The 25362-nt window shown below is 32.7% G+C and overlaps 1 protein-coding gene across 3 annotated transcripts in view; it reads left to right on the plus strand.

The window, feature by feature from the left end:
* Positions 1-25362, plus strand: part of LOC108908866 (protein c-ets-1-A) — a 351302-nt gene that overhangs the window by 227907 nt on the left and 98033 nt on the right. The window contains exon 1 of one of the 3 annotated variants that reach the window (XM_018713021.2): positions 2191-2796. The exons of the other annotated variants lie outside the window; for them this stretch is intronic. Within the exon in view, the coding sequence (XP_018568537.1) occupies positions 2724-2796 (73 nt within the window). The 5' untranslated portion in view covers positions 2191-2723. Of the gene's footprint in view, positions 1-2190; positions 2797-25362 lie in introns of those variants that run through there. 3 annotated transcript variants of the gene reach the window in all.

Below are 25362 nucleotides of genomic sequence, written 5' to 3' on the forward strand. Positions count from 1 at the left end.
TCTAAAAACAAACAAATTATCCCTTAACTCCAAGTAATTCGGCGTCCTGACTAGGGACACGCCGGCGGGACACACAACGTTCGAACGCTGAAGCGAAACAGCTGATTTCCCCAGCCGTCTTGAATTTTTCAAATTGATTTCAAAATCAACGTGCAACGAATCATAACTTTATTAACAAAGTGCCATGGACGAATTAGTATTGTTTCAGCCTTATTGGCATTTTAAATAGATAGTAACATACTACTCTTTGGAAATTAACTATGCAAAAAAATGTTAACAATATTAAAAATACTAAATTGTAATAACCTAACATTCGAAAACAATTATTATTATCCTTATTCAAAGCTAGGTTAGTGACCCAGTACGGTAGGTCAATATTCACTCTCGATAAACCTTTGTGGGTCAGTGGTCAGGAGCGGCCTGAAAATAATGATTTGAAAAAAAAATTTCAGCATAAATATGCATTTTAAATTTTTTGTTTCAACGCGTATTCGTATTCTACTGATTTTTCCCTATCTTCCCTTGAAATTAATGACATTATGAATCACCCTGTATAAAGTGTGACAACAAAATCAAACGCACAATTTTTCTCTCGGATTCATGTACTTCCAGTATAATATATGAAATAATACTTAGTACATATAGGGTGAACTTTTTTGACGGGCCACAAAAGAATAGGAATTTCCCTAGTACGGTTCTGGAGTTTTATAATTCTGATATCAGTGTTGTGTACTACCAAAATTTTGTCGAAAACTATAGCTAAAATTTTGACCCATGATATTTTTATGTGGCTATTCTGTACTCGCTTAGATTGCCCCGCTTTGCTATACAGTATGTATAATTCGTCATGAAACATCCTGTATGATGGTATTATATAACAAGTAGTAGTAGTTTATTAAAAATTAGTGCTACTAAGAATAGCAGAATTTCTACATCACCGAAAATTTTGTAAATTTGATCATTAGTCATTTAATTTTAAAGGAAAAAAAAGAAAAGAAGTCATTTTCAAGTAATAATTTTTTATGTATAGAATAAATAAATAAATCGACAAGTGACTTATTAGTTTTTCAGAAAAAAGTGGTGGGTGGGTTTCTTGTTACAAATACGATTTCCACATACAATGTCATAATGAAAATTTAAAAAAAACCTATTGGTAAAGATGTTTTGAATTTTCTAAGAGTTATTACCACCAAAAAATATGAACAGAATTTTTGCATCAGGAATTTTTTTGAGTTTTAATGATCACATGCTATTTAAAATTATATTTTTAGCAAAAAATTCTATAGATTAAAAAATGTATTCGAAGATAGCTCGTTTTCGATTAAAATGTGTTTGCCTGGTTAAGTCACGATTACAAGGTTCATCTGTCTACGTTAGACAATTCCAAAGACATTTGCATTTGTTTTTAGAATATCATCGCCACCATAAATTTTTAACGGAGTTAAAATTTGCAAATTAAAGTTCCAGTGAACGTTGGTTTTGTTTACTTTTGGATTGATCCTAACCCACCAAAAACTGTTCAAAAAAAAAGATGCGTATTATTTTCGACGATATGCATCACGTAGACACATTTTCTTGAAAAGAATTTCGGTGTTTCAAATCGAAGACAATGCCACCTGTCACACTTTCTAAATAACCTATTGCGGAGGTCACTGCGCATTTCAATAAATAATGGCGTTAGAACTGTCCTTGTTTTTTCCTTAACAAATGAGTCAACGGAGCCACCTCTCCTTCCACGGCCTGCATGGGAATCTGTGCAAATCGAAGTCCTCACGGCGCCTAGCTGACCGAAAGGAAACCGTTAAAAAAAACCTGACAAATTAAAAATTATAACTACCGGTTGGTAAAAAGGACGTGTGCATATTTAATCGCCGTTCAAAAAATAAAACCACAATCACATCCGATTTGGGTAATCAACTAATTAATACATACACCGCAAGATTATAATAAAAAACGGGTTCGAGTCGCATGGATCAAGTCCATTCGAGGTGATCCAAGCCCAAGACGAGAGCCGTTCATCTCAAACTCGACTTGCCCAATTCTCACGTTGCACGTCTGTAGTTGGAAAGCTGCGGCGATACGTCAGATCCGGAGCGGTACCCGGCGAGAGGCTATTCATTCATAACTTCGGAACATGTGGTAGGGGAACGGAGTGTTTGAGCAGCAACACAAACTATTCATACACTGCTTGGTGCACAGGTGCGCTCCATAGACCGTCTTCTTTGTATTCGGTCACTATTTCGATAGCTTTTGTTGACGCTTACTACGTCTTACTAGGATTCCAGTGAGGAGCGTCCGTCGTGCTTTGACCTGCGATTCGCGAAAAACTGCGCGCAAAACTGGAAAAGTGAGAGTGTGTGTGTAGTACACCGAACGAAAACTGTGACACTCGAAAACGATTTACCAAAACCTCGCCTCGGACAGTGCGAATCGGCCCGAAAAAACTTATAAATGGGTTTGTTTTCATTTGAATGGCGAGTCTATTTTTAAGCCAACTAAAATAGATCAGTGACAGTTATGCATTGGACATAATTTGGAGTAAAATCGAAACACAAAAATCGCGCTCGCAAAAATGACTGCCCGTTCGACGAGGGGCACTAGTGACGATCAATCTTCTTCAACAGACAGCCTGTGATGTTACAGTGTTAAATGTGATTGTAAATAACAGATTATTTATTAATTTATTTTGTGTTATTCTCTGTGTAAATATTGTTATCTAGTCAATGTATATAGACATTCTGAGACCCTACAGCGGGATGGGCATAAAAACAATGAAGGCTTTCAGCAGGCAGAAAGGTACGAAATTTAAAATTAATTTAAGTGTGCATAGTGGGTCCCAAGACGGCCAATGTGGCCGACAGATGTTCGTGCTCGTGTGAGCCTTCTCGGCACTGGGAACAACCACTTCTCTCTGTTCCATTCAAAATGTGTTTTAATTACCAAAAACACGACGGCCTTAATATCTCCAACTGTCAGTGTGTGGAGTGTATATTTTTATAATGCACGAGACATGCAGTTTTGGCGCAGGCGCGGGGAAGAGCAATAAAAAATAAATATAGCGAGTTCTTATTACACCACGGACGTATATTTTTTTATATACTCGTATCCAATTTGGCTGTTTATTGGTGTGCCTAAAATATATTTGTCCATGACCACATTATATTATTAACGCAACTAACAACACATTGTTTGGATATTCACAATGTGAATTATTTATTTGCTGCATAGTTAACAATTCATGACTGTGCCATTATGTTGTCATCCGCCATTTTAGCCATCTATTAGCTTGAATTCGAGAGAACGAATTTTAGAACAACTCCACTAATTCCAATTTTATTTAATGGAAGCTATTAAACTTTTGAATTTGTTGCACAAAGGGGAATAATTCCAACAAATAAACTTTTTGTCCATTCAGTTTTTGATTATTTCTGTTGATATGCGCAGATTTCTTCGCACATGTACAAACATTTGACAGTATAGTTATAGCTAATTTTTGGTTTGCTCTAAGTTGGTCTTGAATACAAAGAATCTTCTCAAAGAAAAAAGTCACTTCAAGGTGTTTCCTAAAGCAAATATCTTTACAAAATAAAGATATCTTGATTATTAGGGAAATACATGGATATAATTAGCAAACAATTAGTTCTATCTTTTCCACATAATTTATTTTTTATATTTATTTAATAAGTCGTCCAAGTTAACCTTAATTCTATCACTCCAACCCAATCCAATTGTTACTGAACAAAAAAACTTGTAATTTTTCTATAAATAAAATATAAACGGGGCCCAATATTGAACCGTGTGTCATACTAGTATTATATACCTAATTAGTACCAAAAATTTTCACTGAAGTTACCGAGACCCATTTTCAGCAACGTAAATTTAGATTTCTTTAACGTTCATCATTGAAATCAAAAGATTGTTGGAATCGGTGTTATCCATACACCTAAATACACTTTTTAGATTGATTTTATACTTATACAAGTATTATTTGTCTTTGTCTGATTGCAATATAAAATCAAACACATAACACTGTTCTCGTCGTCTTTGTAGCTATGACATTCTTTGTACTGAGAAAAAGAAATGTATCATTATTATTCACATAGATTATTTACACAAAATTAACAATAATTTCGCTTTGATGTGTCTTTGTCGGCGGCGTTTCGCTGAAATCCCTATCGCCGAGTTTTGCAACTGCAACTCGATTAGGTCTTATCGGTTGCATTCTAAGAACAAGGGGCGATACCCCTTTAGTTACATCTTAATAGAGTTGCTCAGGGTATCCAAAAGGATTCGTTTGGTACCCGCAAGATGCGTTTTTGTCTGTTTATTTTTGTCAAATAAATAGTATATCATGTTTTGCAGAAACATGAAAATATTAAATCACATGTTCATCATGCTGTCAGAAGATTCTCAATTTTTAAATACCCTACAAATTGCCGCCAGAAAGTGATAATTTGTCGGAATCCAGTTCGACAAGATGTAGATCCTCTTTCCCTAAGGCTAAAATATATGGACAAAATACCTGACGCTCCCAAAATTGTTAAAAAATGTAAAAAATTTAGAGTCATCAACGTTTAAACTCGACAATTAATAGTGAGTTAGGTGAACGTGCAAAAAGGCAGGGATAAAATAGTCGATTTCTTACATTTCATTGGCTGCTCCAGTTGAGGTGAGTGACGTCATTTGGTTTAAATTTTTAAGTTTTGGAATAAGCTAATACAAAAATATGATGAACACTGTTGCAAGAAATAAAATGACTCTTCAAAACTACTTAACTGAAGTTAACGAAAACAATACAGCCTTTTCCAAATGTATTTTAGAAACGGTCGACTTAATTTTAGAAATCATCATTTCAATAATTTCGTAGGGCGATATTTGTATTTATAATTTGTTATTTCACCAAATATTGATTGAATCTCAGAATTATTAAGTTGTTTTCATAGAAGTTCAATTGTTTTTCAGAAAATGTAAATTGATTTTCAGAAAACAATAAAAACATTGTCTGATTTCTGATAACGTCAAATAGTACCAACTTTTCTGAAATACAAATGACTTAATCTGAAATGTTAGACAGTTATTAATAAAGTATTTGCCATCTAACACATCTAACAGTTTTTCTATGCAGCCACAATAATGAAATAATTAAATTTATTTTAATTGTTACCGTCATTCAATTTGACTTAAATTTTTTCTAGGATACTTTTTCCGAATTCTGAAATATATTTTAAAAATTTCTAAAATACATGCAATATATTCTGATATATATTTTACATTTTCTCAAATATAATTTATATCGTTTGACGAAAAAATAATTCGTCATCCACAAATGATACTTTTGCACCATTAAGAAATCTTTCCTAGTAACCAACCTTTCAAGAATAGATGTTTCTAGGATATCTTGAAAAATTCTGTCTTTGATACTGTTCTGAAATTATACATATTAAGACAAAAAATGAATTCTGAAATAAATAAGACAAGTTCCAATACAAGTAACTTAATCGGAATACAATAAACAGTAATTCTTGTGCGGTATTAACATTTAAAAAAATCCTCCACAAATGACACCTTCGCACCATTAAAAAAACGACCTTTCCTAATAAAGAACCATCCGAGAGTAAATATTTCTGGAATGACTCGAATGTTCTACCACCCTGGTAGCGTCTAGGAAGGCTCCATTACGGTATGAAAGCCACCGACACGGCCAGGGCCCCAATTTACAAATTAGGCATAACGCGCACACCGAGAGGCGGTTTTTCAATTTGAGACCACAAAATATATAGACGCAGTGATATAATTATAAAGTCCGCTACTGTGGGCCGCTCTATTAACTTGTTAACCGGATGTAGGCACTTCATCTGTTTGGCCTTGGGTGCGCGCTTGGGTTTTCTCTTAATTTTTTCCACCCTCATTATGTTTACAGCGGCGACACCGACAATTATCATGGGATTGTCATATTTTCCAGAGAGGCCGCTTTTTAGAGACATGCCTTTTGTTTGGAGTTACTTATTGCACTTGTTGGTTATAATATTGCTCGTAGAAATTGTTTGGCGTTCATCTTTCGTTCTTGCGGTGCATCATAGCTAAGAGGGCGCTTTCCATAAGTATTATGTAAAATGTAACGCAAATATAAAATATTTGTATAATAAAATAAACAACAAATAACAAACAACTCTTCAAAATAACATGGGAAATATATACTGCAATTGTCATGTCTTGTTATGTTAGTGAGTGAGCAGTGCCAATAGCAGCCAGTAATAACGGCTTGTCTTACTTTTGGTAATCAGTTAAATCAGTTTTTAGTTTCGGAATTATCTAATAGATGGCAGAAGTATTTAAATTTGAATATAAGCTTGATTAAACCAGTATAGTATCAAATTAAATGCTATTCAAACATTTTTTATATCATTTCCTTATGCCACTGAAAATAAACGATTTTCGGTATTCTGTAGGTTGTAAAATCAAAAAATTGGTACAAGGATTTCTATATATAAAAATTATAGTATTCATCTCTTCTTTGTTGCAATTATGGAATTTGAAACATTAATTGTACGGGATAAATTTAAGGGCTGATTATTGTCAATATGTTTAAATTTTAAACTTTTAATTAAGAAATGTTTTAATTTATAAATTATACTTATTGTAAGGTTATTCTAGGTGTGTATTCAGCAGTAAAGAGTAGTGAATTTTATAACGTTGAAAATATATTTTTATCACCTATTTACTTTTTGTATTTTTCTATGTAATACCCACTTTTGAAAAACTCCAAAATTATGTTAACATGGCTGTAAAGTATGCAGATAGGTACACATTTTTAACTTAAAATATAAAACAAATTATAACTAAAATTAAAAAAACTCACTTGCCCTAGGTTAGAGACGAAAAGACTGTTCTATTTTTTCTGTTTATGGCAAAAATTGGTTTCGTTATAAAATTTTAATACAAGTGTACAGTCTTTCCGAAGTCAGTTGAACATGTATAAAAACGCCTAGCAATAAAATTTAATAGGCGTCCCTAAAAAATTTTTCTGCTAAAGCTAAAAAATTATATTAATTTGTATATGATATATAGACAATATCTATTATATGTTCATTTGGCCAACAACATGTTTTAATTATTTATGTCCTCAAACAATTTTATTATATTTGATGGTAAATGTCGTTTTGTTCCGTTTCAAAAGGTCTCCAAAATTCCATATTGTAATAATATTAGTAAACAAAGTATCCCTCTTATTTCTAGCTTTCGCAATTGTAATATGAATGATTAATAGAAGGTGCCTATAATAAATTAAAATTACCTGAATCACACCAAATTTCTCATTGCTGCACTGCACTGCTAGGAAATTTGCCAACCACTTGTCAACAGCTGAGATTTATTGCTCAGTCGTCCAGTTCGGCTGTCTGTGTACGCTGTTTGCGCGCGCGCGCATTCTGCAACTAGGCATATACATTTCTACCACCTTCACGTTTAGTTCGACCCTACCTGCATATCGGTATGGCTAAATAAACATGGGAACAAGTTTTTGAAATATTTCAATGCCGAGTTGCTGCGTCAGCGACCGAACCAGGTACGTACTGCCAATCTCTTGGTACTCCAATTGAGATCGGAAAGACTATACAAAAATTTAAGTTTTCACTGAATTAATCAAGAACTATTTAATTAAAAATGACAATATACGTAGTATCGAATTTTATTGTTTGACCTCATTTATGCACTGTCCTTTTAGAAATATATAACTAACTAAATAATCCTTTAATTTACAACATTTCATACAAAATGTGCCTATAATGCTGTTTTGACTGTCCTTTTAGAAATATATAACTAACTAATCCTTTAATTTGCAATATTTAATATAGAATGTGCTTATAATGCTGTTTTGACGATAGACGTGAATTGCAAAAAATTGTTTAAGGAACAAATTCGGATTGAATTGGCCTAGTTTTATTTTTGCAGAATCTATTTCTAATAAGTAAATAATTAAATAATAAAAATAGTCGGTGATATGTATGTGGACACAAACATAAATTTTGAAGGAATATTTAGAAATTCTTAGGAAAAGAGAAAATAACACAACAAAGGACATAAAAATTTGAATGAATAATAATTAAAGAAAACCGATTGTCTTAATTCTGTCCAAGCACAAAAAACTTAAGCGATACAAGCAGCAGAATTATAGTCAATTTATCCATATTTATTTATTAAATAAAACAATTCGGTAGCAAAACGAGTAGGTAGGTACTACGAAACACACATCTTAAGCAGTTTTTAATTTTGTGCATTTAATTTCTATTTAGTGTTATCGGAAAGCCCTATTTTAAAATATAAGAACATTAATAGATAATAATGGTAATTAAATTACACTTAACAAAAGTAACACTTTCACTCACTTCCGGTGTTTGGTACCTACATGTGGTTATTATAAGCGCATTTATGGTAATAAAAGGACAAAAGAAGTAAGATTTATAGGTTTCTTGGCTAAAAAGGTAAAATTAAATATAGGTACAAATGTTTTTAATATTTTCATTAAACGACAAAAATTTTTCTCTGAGGTATACATCTATTAGACATATATAGGCAGCTTCCCTCTTTTGTAACAAATACATGAAGCCAAAATTCTCTTTCTTTAACCTTGTGACGATTATTTTATCACATTAATTATTGGTAGGAATTTATTTTCTTGTTTTAAATATAGAATCGACTTCTACATTTCACTCCTCTTTCCATATTTAATGTGCAACACACTTCCCACAAAATCTGGTAGACATTTTGGATAATACATAAAATTTCTCACTTATTACTAGTATATTTATGTTTCAAGAATTTTATATACGCTTTAATGGAAATCACATTTACAGCTGGTACGTACTCATTCATAAAACTCATTTACTTTTATGTAAACACATGTTAACACCTCACATTCCCAAAATGTCCTTAATGCGGTATAAAAAAGTTGGAATATAAGTGAAAAAATATGCAGTAATTCGTATGTGTGCAATATTGTTTAAAAAACTCACAATCAAATTAAAGTACAATTTGGTTTTGAATTCGCTGTAGTTATTATTTTATGCATAATTTTTAGAATACGTTTCTTTGGACTGTTCCCAAGACCAATTAATTTTATCGCACGGCCTATCGAAGACTATTTACTAGTCAATAAACAACCTCTGTCAAATAACTCTCTTCCGCTGTAATGAAACCATAAACTAGCTATATCATTGGATGAAAATTTTTCATGACCCACTCGTAGGAGTGGCGTAAATCTATGGATTATAAATCATTGAACTTCAAAATTTTTGTTTGTTCAGTGTAACGCTTTACACTTAATAACTACCAATATTTCATGACGATGATTACGATGTTGTAAAATGGAGGATAATTTAACAGTATATTTGATCAAGGTAGCAGTTTATAATGAATCTGGTTTCATATTATTCAGTATAAGTAATGCCTGCTTGTGTGGAATAACTGTGATAAACCGCCATACTCTGATGTATTTCGGTACGTTTATATTTAGTCAACTTAATCTGTAGTTCTTTATAGAAGGGGAACGTCATCTCGGTTATTGTCTAGCTTTATGAAAATTATATTTCAAAATTAACACATGCGAACTCTGTCTTTTCATGTGACAGTACAAGTACATGATAAATGAGCACAGACTGTTTGATATAATAAAATTTTCACGAAATATTTTCTCGTTTCAGCTGATAGAATACAATAATTTTACTGTCAATGAATGCAAACCAAACTCTAGCTCACAAAAGGCTAATCCTATTCAATTTCAAGTATCATTTAATCAAACTATAATTTGATTTGTCCTCTGAGTTCAAGGAATCAAAAATAGAAAGAATTATTTTGTCTACTGCTTTTCAAATGCACTTTTTAACGTTCATCGAAAAGAAACTATGTAGTCATAGTGTTAAAAATAAAACAAATACAGAAATGTAATAAGCGTTAACTCTCTTCATTTTATTTAATGCTAGACTCAGATTTACTCAAGTACATACTTTCTTAATTATGTATGATGTTGGATGTAAGTAATAATTATTGTGTTAACGTTTAATAACATTTAAGAATACCTAATACCTTAAACACGCGTTTCTTTCTTCTTCGTAATTATTATAATAAATATATTAATAGGAAAATGGTAGGTTCCGTTTCTTTCTTCTGATGGTTATAACAATTATTTCACTTACAAAATTTGGCAATAGTGGATGGACATATACAATCACTACAATGAGTATAAATAATAAGTAAAAATTAGTACCTTAAAGATTTCGAGATAATCGAACAAATTTTAGATCTTGAGTACACCATGAAATCAACGTAAAATATTATAAGCAACAATGTTAGCTGCAGTAGATATTAACTTTTACCCGAATTCAGTAAAAAATTTCGTTACAAAAGTTGCAAAAAATTGTGATTCGTCAGTTGTTTTCAGACTTATCATTAACTAAAGTCGACAGTTTGTAACCCGTAAGAAATATGGTGTAGGTTAAATTAACAAAACAAAATGAATGATCAAAATTTTTTTTAAATAACTTTTGAATAATGCAATTTAGATAAAGTAGAAAAATAAATCATAATGTAAAAAGATAAGAACAAAGGCACTATTCAAAAGTGCAAAAATATAGCGTCCTTAATAGCAAAAAATAAAAAATTTACATATTTTAAATTTGAATTCACTGAATTATTTCAGGCCAAGCACGAAAATTTCAGCTTTCTGTCTTGCGTAGTAAATACATCACGTAACATTTTTTAAAGCTCTAGTTTTTTTCAAAATAGTACAGAACTTACAACAGATATCTTAGATCTGTTCGTTTTGCCTTTTTTCTCTCTCTATTTTTTTGGGTACTTTGCCACCTGTTTAAAATTACGCCAAAGAGATCACTCAAGGATTATTTTTATTAAACAGTTTTTGCCTAATCAATAATCTGATATTGAAACATGCTGACAAATAAAAAATAAAATATCACACATAACATCACTGTCACCCTCTTCAATTAGTTATTTTCGAAAAATCATTCCGTTATCAAAAATGAGAATTATGTTTTGTTCATAATTAGATTTGATAGATTAATTTTGTTTATCTGCTTCGACAGCTAAAGATATTATATTATAATATCTATTATATTATTCTTCCTTTTGTTATAAGATCCAAGTCCACCTAGTAATTTGACACAATTCTTCCACCACTTTGAAAAAATGTTCACGTAATTTTTGTATTTAGTACTTGTAAAATTGCAAAGTAGTTTTATATCAACTGTATGAAAATTACGTTATAATAATACATTTTCAAAAGTTGCTATAATGTTTTTTTATTTCATGTATATTACGTTTAAAAGAAAATTATTTGGAAGAATTTACTAAAAGTGCTTTAACTTTTGACATACGACCTTTTTTATTATATTTTCTCTGTATTCTCATCATAAAAACATTTCATTACATCCATATGATGACTAGAATTAAGATTTAGATAGAGAATGAACTAAAACTATGTCTCACATAAATAATTTTAGACAATATACGAAGTCTGTTCAGAAAATAACAGAACTTTTTGAATTAAGTGCTAATGGAGATATTTAGTGATACGCGGTTGGCAGCACTGCGTTGCGCATAACCTCTTCTGAAACCACATGTTCTTGGATTGTTGATATCTCATTTAGTTTACGTGATATTGTTATTTGAGTGCAACATCTTTAAGTGTTAGTGACAATTCTTGAAATGTGCGATTTTCTAGAACAACGATGCAACATAAAATTTTGCATGAAACTGGGGGAAACTTCCACGGAAATGTTTCATCTTTTGAAACAAACTTACGGCGATGATTCTCTAGGTCGTACACAATGTTACGAATGGTTTTCACACTTTAGAAGTAGTCGTTAGTCAATTGTAGATGATCCTCGACCAGGAAAGCCTTCGACTTGAACTGATGACTCGCACGATCAGAAAGTCAAAGATCTGGTGCGTGCAAATCGCCTATTGACTGTCAGAGGTGACTAAAAAATTAACATGCATCTAGTTGCAGTAAAATTTGTTCCTCGTTTGATGAACGAACAAAAAGAAAATCGCGTGGACGTTTGTCGGCAACTCCTTGAACAATCCAATGACGATGAAACATTTGATCAAAGGATCATAACGGAAGACAAAAGCTACGTTTACGGCTACGACATTGAGACAAAAGTTCAATCATCATAATGAATTGGCAAAGGATCTCCATGCCCCAAGAAAGCACGTCAGTCTCGAACTAATATCAAAGTGGTGTTCACTGGTTTTTTCAATTAATATATATTATGCATTTTAAATTCTTGCCTCAAGTTGAAACAGTGAACCGCGTGTACTATCAAGACGTTTTACAGCGGTTAAATGAAAAAGACCACAAAAAGAGACAAGAGCTGTGGCGAGACAACTAATGTTTCCTGCGCCCGCACACTCAGCTTTATCAAGTCATCAGTTTTGTGCTCCTCGCCCTCCTTTCTCGCCAGACTTGGTCCCTTGCAATTTTTTGTGTTTTCAGACTATTGATAAAGTGAAAGCAAATTCGTCACAGACTTTAAAGGGTATTCCAAATGAAGCTATCCAGGACTACTTCGTGAAAGGAAAGCCACCGCTGGAATAAATGTGTGAATAAGGGAGGGCAGTACTTTGAAGGAGACAAGGACCAATAACGTATAAAATTTATAATAAAGTTTAAAAAATCCGTTCGGTTATTTTCTGAACAGACCTCGTATATCTCTTATTTCTAATTTAATGTATTTTGTACCTCTTAAGGCGGGTATCCACTTGTGGCAATGCTCCGTAACGTAACAACGAACATGTTACGGCCTGTTGCAAAAGGTGACACGGTTCGCTGCGAAAGTATGTGTGGTTTTGGTCGTATCATTCATTCCGTAATGTAACAAAATAAGGTTACGAGACGACACAGGAACATAAACTCCCAGTATGAACCTAACTGAAATTATGGATTCGTCACTGCAATTGCAGTTAGCAGCAGTGTCATATATTTTTATTCATTATACAATTTTGAAGAATAAGAAACGGAAATCTCCGGAAATCTTTTTTCTACTCCACTCCATGGCACAAACACAGAAAAGCACACTCTTCCTAGTCACTGCAGAAAACAGACTGACCCCAGACCATATACAAAAGACTGACGAAACAAAAAATAAGACAAAATCACATGTGCAATAGGCAACGTTACGGCCAAAAAGGTAACCCCGTCTCAACATGTGGCAGAAAGTACTGTTGCATCCCTTTTATGCGGCGACGACTAAAAACCGACAACTGATGGTTCGTCCCGGAGTAGTTACGCGTCAAATTTGTTACACGTACCATGCAACAATTTTCCGTCTCACTAGCTGTAACGTAAAAGCGGGTATCTATTTGTGTCAAATGCCCCATAACGTAACACCGAACATGTTACGTTACAGCTAGTGGAGACGGAAAACTGTTGCATGATACGTGTAACAATTTTGACACGCGTAACTAATCCGGGACGAACCATCAGTTGTTGGTTTTTAGTCGTCGCATCAAAGGAATGCAACAGTACTTTGTGCCACATGTTGAGGCGGAGTTACGTTTTTGGCCGTAACGTTGCTTATTGCACATATGATTTTATCTTAAATTTCAAATAATATGGTATAACTGACTTACCTGAATGTAGTTTTTAAGTGTGCTTATAATTGCCTCAAATACTTCGGGAGCGAGTCTTTAAATAAATATTGTAGGCTCACATATGAATCTCCAGTAGCCAAATAACGCAATGTTACTGCTAATCTTTCCTGCACAGGAATTGCTTCACGAAATTTTGTGTCCTTCCTGGAACCTGGACCAATTGCATTTATTAAAAATTCAAAATCAGAATTTTAAATCCGCAAACAAACTTGATCCACTATATATCGTCCTACTCTGATACAGTTTTAGATCCACCATCGTGGAGATTTCCGTTTCTTATTTCAAAATTGTATGATGAATAAAAATATATGACGCTGTTGTTAACTGCAATTGCAGTGACGATTCCATTATTGCAGTTAGGTTATTCTGCGAGTTTATGTTCCTGTGTCGTCTCGTAACCTTATTTTGTTATGTTACGGAATGAATGATACGTTCAAAACCAAACATACTTTCCCAGCGAATCGTGTCAACAAGTGGATACCCGCCTTAACATGTTCGGTGTTACGTTACGGGGCATTTGACACAAATGGATACCCGCCTTTACGGTTTACAGAATGCCAATGCTAGGTAGTGAAATATGTTTCACAATGTACGTAATTCTCAAAAAAAGATAAGTTTTAAGACATCAGATTTTGTTATGTTCGGGACACCGTTCTGCTACAGCCTATACCTATACCATTTAAAGTTTATTGTTAACAATAGGTATACATTGTAGTGGATGTAATCAGCGACACGTACACATCATTCTGTACAATTCTAGATTCGTTTCATGAGAGCAACGCAGTACGCAACGGGCTCGCGTTCGGCGGAAGTCGATGTTTAAAGGTTCAAATTATTTCATTAAATTTAGTCGGTTAATTGTATAAAACACTTGACTAACACTCTAATCTAAATCTACTAAAACCAATTTAACGGTCTTATTATAAGCCGACGTGCCATCACGTACCGTCCACACACACACACAAGACACCCGGACACAATTGCATAATTGCGATAAGAAACAATTAAAAAAGAAATCTCACATAGACCTTGTAATTATTGCATTAATTAAGAACATAGCTTGTTTACTAAATACCGTAATTACTAATTAATAGATCTGCCTGCCCGCAAGTAGCCCGATTGCCTTTAATTGGGCGGAGCAAGTTTTGTAGCGCTTTGACGAAAATTACCGGCGGTCTTCCATCGGATTTATTGGATAACGAGATGGAAATAGATGCTTATTTGCATGATACTTGACATTGGAAAGCTTCCTGTTCGTTAGATTCGTTTACTCGGCGATTATCTATTTTAAGTGATACTGAGGTCTAAAATTGGCAATTCAGAAGTTGGTTTTAACTTTTTTTTTACACTCGGGATTAAAAGTGTTCAATTTTTAAGTTCAGGGAGTTAATGCCAAAGACCTAATATGTAGTTGTTTATGTACTAAGGTTTGTATTTGTATTTTAATTCAGTCGAATTAGAGTTTGAACATAAAAAAATTATTAGTAGACATTTTATTGTACTTTATGATGATGACGGATATGCAGAACGATAATATCAAAAAACTAACTCGTTAGAAGTGTCGCTAAGTTGGCAAATTGCAAATAATTGGCAAAATTACGTGTTTTTTTACTGTCCATGAAAATCTACAGTTTAAGGTACCTAAAGTTATAATATATCACCAATTTGTTTACCAACTGTAAAATAAAGATCGAACGCGAAAAAATAAATTTCCGAAAATTGCCCATTATTATTCCAAAACGAGATGGATGTTGATGAAATTCATGGAAAAAACGGTCAATCTAATGACCTACGTAGGTGCCAAAGACCGATTCGATTGACCGTGAAGTTGTTGCTCCAGGTATTTGTTAATTTTAAAAGTTAATATCGTAGATGCAGCTTCTAATGAGTCAAAGAACGCGACGAAAAAGTTAAAATTCAGTAGCTCTTTACAACTAGCAAAGTAGGATGTCCAAAACAGCGTTATAAATTAATTGTCCCAGGGTCAAGCGAAAGCCGCTCGGGAATTCGCTCTTTTTGGATTAAATAGAGTTTATTTTTACGGTAATTTAAAAAAAAAAACAAAACGTTCAGGTCAAAAACCTCGCGCGTAGCGGCCATTCATTAACGCTAACTTTTACTTCTGCCAGCTCGTTTATTACATGAGCTGTCAAACTTTCTGAAAATAGAAGTTTAACCCTTTTTAATTGTCTCTAAAATCCCGGTCCGATGCGTTCAATAGTTAATTAACGATTAACGTTATAAAAAAACTATCAAACGAAGAGGCGTAGGCGATGTATTATTATTTTTTTAATTACCGTAAAAATAAGCTCTAAGTAATGCAAAAAGAGCGAATTCCCGAGGGGTTTTTGCCTGCCCCGAAACAATTTATTTATAATGCTGTTTTGCACATCCTACTTTGCTAGTTGTAAAGAGCAACATAATTTCAAATTTTTCTTTTTCGATACGTTTCTTTGGATCAATTAGAACCTATATCTATGATATTAACTTCTAACATTAACGTTTAGTAATTAAACTATTAAATGTAAGAAAAATTAACGAAATTAATTAACAAGTACCGGGAGCAACAATTTCACAGTCAATCGAATCGACCTTTGGCACATATTATGTAGATCACTAGATGGACCATCTTTTCCATAAATTTAATTGCCTACAACTTAAACTACATACTACTAACTTTTCGATAGGTCGTCTCAGTTTTCGTGGTCAGTAAAAAAAATGAAAAAATAATTTTGCTACCTACTTATTTGCAGTTTGTCAACTTATCGCCACTTCTATCGAGTTAGTTCTTTGGTATTATCGTTTTGCATACCGTTTATCGTTATAAAGTGCAATAAAATTTCTACTAATATTTTTTTTTCAGTCTTTAGTGTTTATGATCAAATTCGACTGGACTATTTTAGAAAATAGTGTTCAGAAAGGTCAGCCCATAAGGGACTTGGAAATACATGATACACGCGTATTACTAGTAAGCAATATTACAATTTTCAGGAAAATTAATTCAAAATTACAAAATCGGTTAAACTCATTTAGATGTGTTTGCTGTAAACACACCCTGATTGCTATTATTACCGTCAACAAATTTATTACCAAATCTAAAATTAATCGTTTCTCTTGGATGAATTGTTTACGTGAGTTTTCGAGATACAAAGGTGATTGTAATGTGACAGTATCGACATTAAGAAGGCAGCTAAGAATGCGTGTACTTTGTCGATTCCAGAAAAAATATGGATAGATGATTATTTGTCATCAAGAACGGTAACTAACTGGAAAATTCATAAGATCGTATGACGAACACTTTTTTTAATAGTAATAATTACTCTACCCAGCATTTATATTTTAAGTGCCACTTTCTTCAATTTCTTATTTTGTTCACAGTCCATTTTATGTGGCATTTGTTAATGTTAATATAATTTGTACAAACAAGTAGTAGGAATAGTAACAATTTCTTTTAACTTCTTACGAACAGATTATCATACCAATTCGCAGTAAGTGTAGAGTAGTTTCAATATCTCAAGAGCCGCGAAATGCGCGAAAGGCGTGACGTATCCGCATAATTCTTCTAATAAGCACGTTGTGAAAACATTGACTCAGAATTAGACCACGTGCTTCATTACAACCAGAAAAGAACTAAGGCTGTCGGGCATCAATAAAGTCAACTGGCGAACGTTCGTTATATATATTTTTATTGCTTAAATTAAAATAATAAAGAATAGGGCATTTTATTATGATATTTGTAATTTTGTAATCGCATCAAAAGCTTGTTTACGCTATGAGAGCTCGAGAGAAGACTGTGAATAATAGATGTAATGTTTTTAGGACATGGAATATTTTAGGCGATGGTCGGAATTATGTTTCTGCGCATATGAAGATCAAAGCTCATAAGATTTTGAAACAACTCTAACAGCCGCTTAATAACGAGTATAGTTATATGCCAAAAAGATTGTTTAATTTAATTTTACTCTTAAAGATTGTTTACCATTTCTTTGGCAATATATCTTCCCTAATTCTTTGATCACCGTTGTTATATACACCACATTTCTTTCATTTACTATTTCTTAAAAAAATGCAACCTTCAAGACACTCAAGCATAAAACTTTTTTCTTTTTTTCATTCGAAGCATCGTCACCCACAGAAAATCGTCAAAAACGACAGTATCGACCAAATTTCTCGCAGAATGCCGGAATACTTCGCAAGACGCTGAAATGAGTAAGAGCAGGTGATGAAATGCCGCCGTCGAACGGCTGAAGAACTTACACGAGTGGCCCACAAAACTCAAAAACGCCAGTACTGGTCCTCCGCCTAAAGAAGCACCTGCTTCGCATATGTTCGCTGGAGCCTAACCTACTGCTCCCATACGAGGTATTGCTTAATGTCTGACCCCTTTATACTGGCCAGTTTAATTACAATCGAAGTTTATAATACGACCACCCTCCTTGTTCAATTTCAACAAGTCCAAGCTGGAAAGGTTGAGTTAAATAATACTCAGTAGCTTCACTGTCATGAAGTGAACGCTCGTAGAATTTTAATCGGGTAATAACTAGTCTTCGAACACACTAATACTTCCCAATACTGCATACTGGCTTCTGGTGTTGGTAATAAAAGCTTAAGGCGCCTGCAGACTACGTATTTGTCAAATATGTTTACAAACAGACATAGAAGAATTACAACCAGTACACTACAATCCTTATGGGTAGGTAACATCAACTTGCGAGTATTGTAAATTGTAAATTAGCCTATTGAAGATACTCAGCCAGGAAATTAATAAAGAATATAACGGTGTAGGTACTACTAGCTAAAAATCATGCTAAGCGTTTTGTATTAATGATTAAAAAACTGGGAAATACAGTGTGTCCCGTTTTTCAGATTAACACCTCTGAAAATGTGAGAAGACTGTGGACTACGCAAGCCATTTTTTTACAAATAGTACCCTGAGGAGGTTATATTCTAGAAATCATTTTATTGATGTAACAAAAGCCTGGCCTGCTACGATTTTTTAAAGTTGTCGTTTTTCCATATTAAAGATAAATTCATTAAAGATAAAGTGGTTTAGGAATTTTTTTATCAAAAACAATATTATCAGACACTCATCAAGATACCCATATACCAAATTTGAACGACAAATGTCTATTGAGTGTTTTTTGTGGTGTCAAACTTCGAAATATCAAACAACTAAAAATTATAATAAGCAGGTCAAAGATTGCCATGAAAATGTACAAGTATCTACCAATCGGACAAAGGAAAAATACAGACGCTACAAATTTAACACTTTTAATTGCGGCCACAATAAAAATAATAATTAACGTACAAAAAAAATAATGAATTACAAATATTAAGTTGTTAAACAAAAAATTGCAAAACAATCTAAATTAAATTCTAGTTTTCTCGAACTATGGACCAAGGAATTTTGATGACCTAATGAATTGCATAGGACAAGCTTGTGCAGAGATTACTCCACAACAGCTATTCAACTGGAAGGAGGTTTGGTGGAGAAAACTAAAACTTAATTTAGCAATGTTTTTATTTAAGAACTTAGTATTTATAATTCATTACATTTTTTTGTTATTATTTTTATAATTAATTAATAATAATTAATTAATATGATTAAAAGTTTTAAATTTATAGTGCCTGTATTTTTTCTTTGTTCGATTGGTACTTGTTTTCAGTTTCTTGGCAATCTTTGACCTGTTTATTATAATTTTTAGTTGTCTGATTTTTCGAAGTTTGACACCACATAAAATAACACTCCATAAACATGTGTCGTTCAAATTTGGTATATGGGTATTTTAATGGGTGTTGAATAGCCTGGTAATATTATCCTTTTAATAAAAAAATGCCTAATACTACTTTCTGGAAAAACGACATTTTTAAAAAAATTGTAGTAGGCCACGCTTTTGCCACATCAATAAAAAGATTAGTAGAATATAACCTCCCATCAGACTACTATTTGCAAAAAAATTGGCTTGCGGAAAGTTCACAGCCTTCTCACATTTCCAGAGGTGTTAACCTGAAAAACGGGTCTCACTGTATGTAATGTTCGAAAAATTATTAACAATATCTAAATAAACGATGTTCTGGCTATTCGACACGTAAAATGAGGTAAAAAAATGTGCATTTCAATTCGCTTTATCTCTAGATATAAGATATAAATTCAACCACACTTTTGGCTACGCTAAAGTCACACTAGTGCGAATTCGCACCGATAGGACTTTTCAGACTCTCTAGTTTGGCCGACAATAACAGACTAACGCCGATTGTGGTACGGCTCAACTGTTTGAGCTGTAGAAGGAATTATCGTGATGGGGGAGAACCCTCGGCAACTATTATTTGACAAATGCCAGCGCTGGTGCGAATTCGCACTAGTGTGACATTTGAGGGTTAAATTTACGTGTAAGAGATCATACATAAAATGCTCTTCATTAAATATATTTTACTTTTATTACATTGTAATGTTAAAATGCTACCTACTATGATAAATCTTAATACAAATATGTATGACTGATTTTACATTGTTTTTAAATTTTACTACTGTTTGGAATTCTGCAAAGTGTATAATTTATAGTAAAAATGTTGGTGATATCTAAAAATCTTTACATTTTCTTCAAAAAACTGCTATAATTATATAATGTATTTATTAATTAGCCTATAAATTCTTAAGTAAAGAGCTATAATACATTAAAAAATGAAGAAATATATATCATCGATAAATGTATCGAAACTAAAAGAACATCCAATATTCTTAGGTCAAGGCAAGTTTGGAAGAACCAGACGCAACTTGTTTGTCAACACCACACCAGATATTTTGTCCATTTGGCAATCTAGACTCGCGGACAGATTGGCCATACATTTCGTAAATTCAGTGTTGAAAATTGTGTCGCCTTTGCAGGGATGTACACCTGCTGCTTATCCACGTGCCATCTGCTGCATGCCATATTGGTTAGCACCTGAAGGTCGAAATTATGTTGTACGAGTATTATAATCAAAGCCGGTCCACCTAATATTATAATACGATTAAATAAGATGTCGTTTCCAAGAGAAAATTGAATTCACGTATGGTGTCATCTGGTCACAATCGATATAGACGTCTTCGGGAAGTTTCACTCTCTGACACTTGTGAATGAGCATTAATGTTTTATTCAAATCGTCGATTGTCACCGTTGACAGTTCGATTTTATTATAGATGAAGCGTTAGCAGAGATGGTGTTCATCAATTGGAAAAGGTGTTCAACGAAATTAATCCTCCGAAGAACCTGCATTTTCACAACGAACTTTAGTGGACTGCATAATTACATATAATTAAGTTTGAAGAGGCAATATATTTCAGCTATTATATTTATTATACAAACACCTGTAGGATTACAGGTTCTGGATATGCTTTTATATCATTATAGGCAAAACGAAACTCATTTTTTTCTTGTAATTCAACACACCGTTACGTTTATCGGCCGTAACTTAATGACTTATTACGTTATTTGCTTGAATCGGAAAATTAATAGCCTGGATTTAAGCATCACTCGAACAAATTTCATAGAGGAATAGTTGAATTTGTATATTATGTATAAGGTGTAATTCTACAACGTTAAAAAATCATGTGTATTTGCCTCTTTCAAATTTTTTGCCTGCTCTCGTTTCTGAGATACAGGGTGTTGAAATTTAGAAAAAATGAAATCTAGATATCTCTAAATAAATGAATATTTTATAACAAAGTTTTATTCTGTATACAGAGTGATTCAGTCATAATGTCATTAATTTTAACCACATATTCGGAAGGCAGAAGACAGAAAATTGAAAAAAAAATTTATCAGCCTTTTAAAAAATAAGCATTAACGTCCGTTAATTTGGCGCTACTTCACAGCACATTTTATGACAACGAACGCGCCGGCAGACTACAGAGCATTCGAACATTGAAGCGAAACAGCTGATTTTCTCAGTCGTCTTAAATTTTGCAATTTGTTTCAAAATCAAAGTGCAGCGGGTCCAAATTTTATTAACAAACGTATGTGTTATTTTAATCGTACTGGCAATTTAAATAGCTGGTACATACTACTCTTTGAAAAGCAACTAGGTATACGTACTACAAAGTGAATATAATACTAAAAACTCGTATTCAAATATAAAATATAGTGAACCGTTAACGATATTAAAAATATTAAATTGGAAAACATTGGAAAACAATTGTCCTTATACATTTGTTTTTATTAAAAAATTAATTGTATTTGTTAATATTTAAAATGTATAAAAACATCTTATTCATTCATGTGTCCAGGTAAAAACATCTGTTTTTCCCTTATCGTTCACTACGGATTAAAAATGCAGTAAAAGCTAGGTTAATGACCGATTAATACGGTAGGTCACTCTCGATAAACCTTTAAGGGTCAGCAGTCAGCAGCGGACCGAAAAGGGATTTAAATAATGATTTAGAAATAATCTCAGAATAAATATACATTTTAAAAATGTTTTAATCACGTATTCGTATTGTACTCATTTTTCCCTATCTTCCCTTAAAATTAATAACATTATGACTGAATCACCCTGTATATTTAAAGACGTCCCATCTTTAATTTGAACAAGAATGATAAAAATGTATGCAAAAAATAAGAGATAGTTTACGTTCAAAATAAAACTAGCATTTCAGGAAACTACAAAAAATATATTTTTCAGTAGCGTGCCACAACTTTTAAGAAAAATGAATTAGTATAGTCTTTCCGAAATCAGTTGAACATGTATAAAAAACCGAGCAAATCAAATTTAATGAGTTTAAGGTAAAAAATTATAATAATTTGTATATAATGTGTAGAAAATTTCTATTATATGTTCATTTGGCCAACAACATATTTCAATTATGTATGTCCTCAAACAATATTATGTTGGTGGTAAATTTCGTTTTGTTCCGTTTCAAAAGGTCTCCAAAATGGCATGTTGTGATAATATTAGTAAACAAAATATCCCTCTTATTTTTCCCTTTCGCAACTGTAATATGAATGATTGATAGAAGGTGCCTTTAATAAATTAAAATTACCTGAATCACCAAATTCCGCATTGCTGCACTGCACTGCTGGGCAATATGTCAACCACTTGGCAACTGCTGTGATTTACTGCACAGTAGCCCAATGCAACTTTCTTTGTTTTCCTTTGCCCGCGCTCGCATTCTTCAACTAGTCGTATACATTTCTACCACCTGCACGTTTAGTTCGACCAAACCTATATATGGGTATCGCTAAATAAATATGGGAACAAGTTTTTCAAATATTTCAATTCCGAGTTGCTGCGCAGTGACCGAGCCTGGTACATACCTTGAAGTTATTGGTTCTTCAATTGACTTCGGAAAAACTATACCATACCTTATTATTCTACGCCAACGTTTATATAAGAAAATATTTTTAAATTTTAAGGAGGTAAACCCTCCTTTACTTTTATCATATTATAGTGTTTCACCCTGTATACTAACAATTATGTACTTTCCGCCAATGTTAAAACCAATTTTAAATAATAAAAAATGAAACAAAAGTACATGTTCAGTCACCTTGAATAAAATTAACTTGTTTTGTTTGCAGTTTGTACGTAAATTGGAATTAAAATTAAAGTAGACTAACATTTTTTAATGCTTTTTACTTTTTATTTGTTTTATTTTATGCTACAGGTCAAAATTTGTCAACTTCGACACGTAAAGTGCTTCTCATTATCGAGAAGAGTTCAAAATTTTTTTTTAGTAGTCAAATTTGTCTAAATACTTACTTAATTCACAAAACAAAATATGCTTTGTGTGTATTTTAATTCAAAATTTCCCTAAAAACCTTGAAATTTACCTTCTTCCACCTTTTAATTTACAATATTCCAGTAGATTACCTCTTACTCATTTTCATAAAAATTATGTAATCTTTATCATAAACACACCTGCTTCTTATTTCTCTACCAGTAACATTGTATACGGTTTTTAATTAAAATATAAGTAATTTGTCACAACTTCACGAGTTTTCGAATAGTAAGCTAACACGAGGCATATGGCCAGTGATGTAGGTAACATGTATAATGGTCAGTTATTAATAATATCGGTTCTGAAAAAGCCGTTAAGGACCCATTCCCCGAGCAATAAAAATTTTATGGCCGTCAGCACCTGGGTGTGCGACCGATAGTTTCGAAATAGACCATAATTAATTTGCAACCGTCGTATAGAGCCAATTCCTGGATGACTGTATTGCGAGAAAATATAATTTTTGCAGAATCTGGAATTCACTTTTCAACGAAGGAATTGAATTCAAAATGTATTAATTTTATTCGCTACTTTTACTACAAAAATAAACATTTTTAACGTGCTTGTAAAAAATATACTATTCTGCATACAATTGTGACTACGTCGATGATTTCGTAGAACAGAATGGCGAGGAATAGGTAAAAGTATGCATTGAAACCATGCCAAGTGCATCCTAACGCGATACAGAAATAGTAACGTCATTTTGGCAGACAACGGACAACTATAGATAAGTCTGCATCGCACAAATGTATTAGCTAGGATTTCATGAGGAAAAACAGCAGCTTACATTGTAAACACTTTCTTTATTGGCTTTAATTTAACCCGGTCCATTGATGTTTCCACAGAGCCGTTTAAAATAAACTTTTGGCAGCATCTCAGAAAAATAACAAAAGCGGAACGTTATAGCTGTACTACTTTTAACATTTCTTTTATAGATTCATCTTTATTAAAACCGTAGTATTTATACGTAAATATTAACTCGGAACTATTTATAAGATGAGGAACTCAACGGAGTGACCGGTATATTGTAGTAATCGGGGACATAACATTAGCATATCTTTTTTTATTGAGAAAAATCTGGTTCATTCATATTTTCTTAGTCGACGACCCCATTCGACCAAAATAAATGTTGGCAGCATGAATGAATCGTTTGCAAGAACAGTTTAGATTTAACAACTGGTTGAGAAGTCGCTTACAATTTAAAGGATAATGGACATAATAAGAAGAATTATTCAGAATAAAGATAAGTGTAATAAATAAAAAACTAAGTAATGTCATCAAGAAAAATTAGTTTCCCTACAGTTTTAGTCAGAAAGAACAGCTTATCATTTTATTTCCATTGAACTATTTACATATTTTATATACAGGGTGTGAGAGTATTCAGTAGGCGATAGACTAAGCCTAACCTGAATAATTTCTGAAAACAAAGCAATAAAAAGTTTTATATTATAACTGTTTATAGGCAATAATAATACAGGGTGGTCCAGATTTTAATAAACAAATTTCGGGAAAGCACTAAACAGCAAAAATTAACATCACTTTGCTCTATGAACATAGGCGCAAAAAGCCACCATTTATGAGATACAGGGCGTTGAAATTAACAAAAATAAAACAATTTTTTTAAATATCTGGAAAACCACTTCAGCTTCGGTTTTTGGTAATGTTTGGGTTTGCATATTTGATGACACTTTATTAAGTCCCTTGGATTTACCACAAAGACCTACAGGCGACGAATATTATAACTTTTTGGATGAATTTTTACCAGTTCTGTTGGAGGAAGTACTGTTTATATCCAATATGCAATATGCTACTTCCACAACTGCCATGCGTAATATTCAACTTCCTGTATTTATCATTAAGATTTGTACTAGCCTTCCATTATTTCTTATTATAGCCGCCATTGTAAAGAAGTTTTAGACAGCGTTACTCTATAAACAATGGTA

This window comes from Anoplophora glabripennis, unplaced genomic scaffold (genome assembly GCF_000390285.2).
Source record: "Anoplophora glabripennis isolate ALB-LARVAE unplaced genomic scaffold, Agla_2.0 scaffold81, whole genome shotgun sequence".
NCBI classification, from domain to species: domain Eukaryota; kingdom Metazoa; phylum Arthropoda; class Insecta; order Coleoptera; family Cerambycidae; genus Anoplophora; species Anoplophora glabripennis.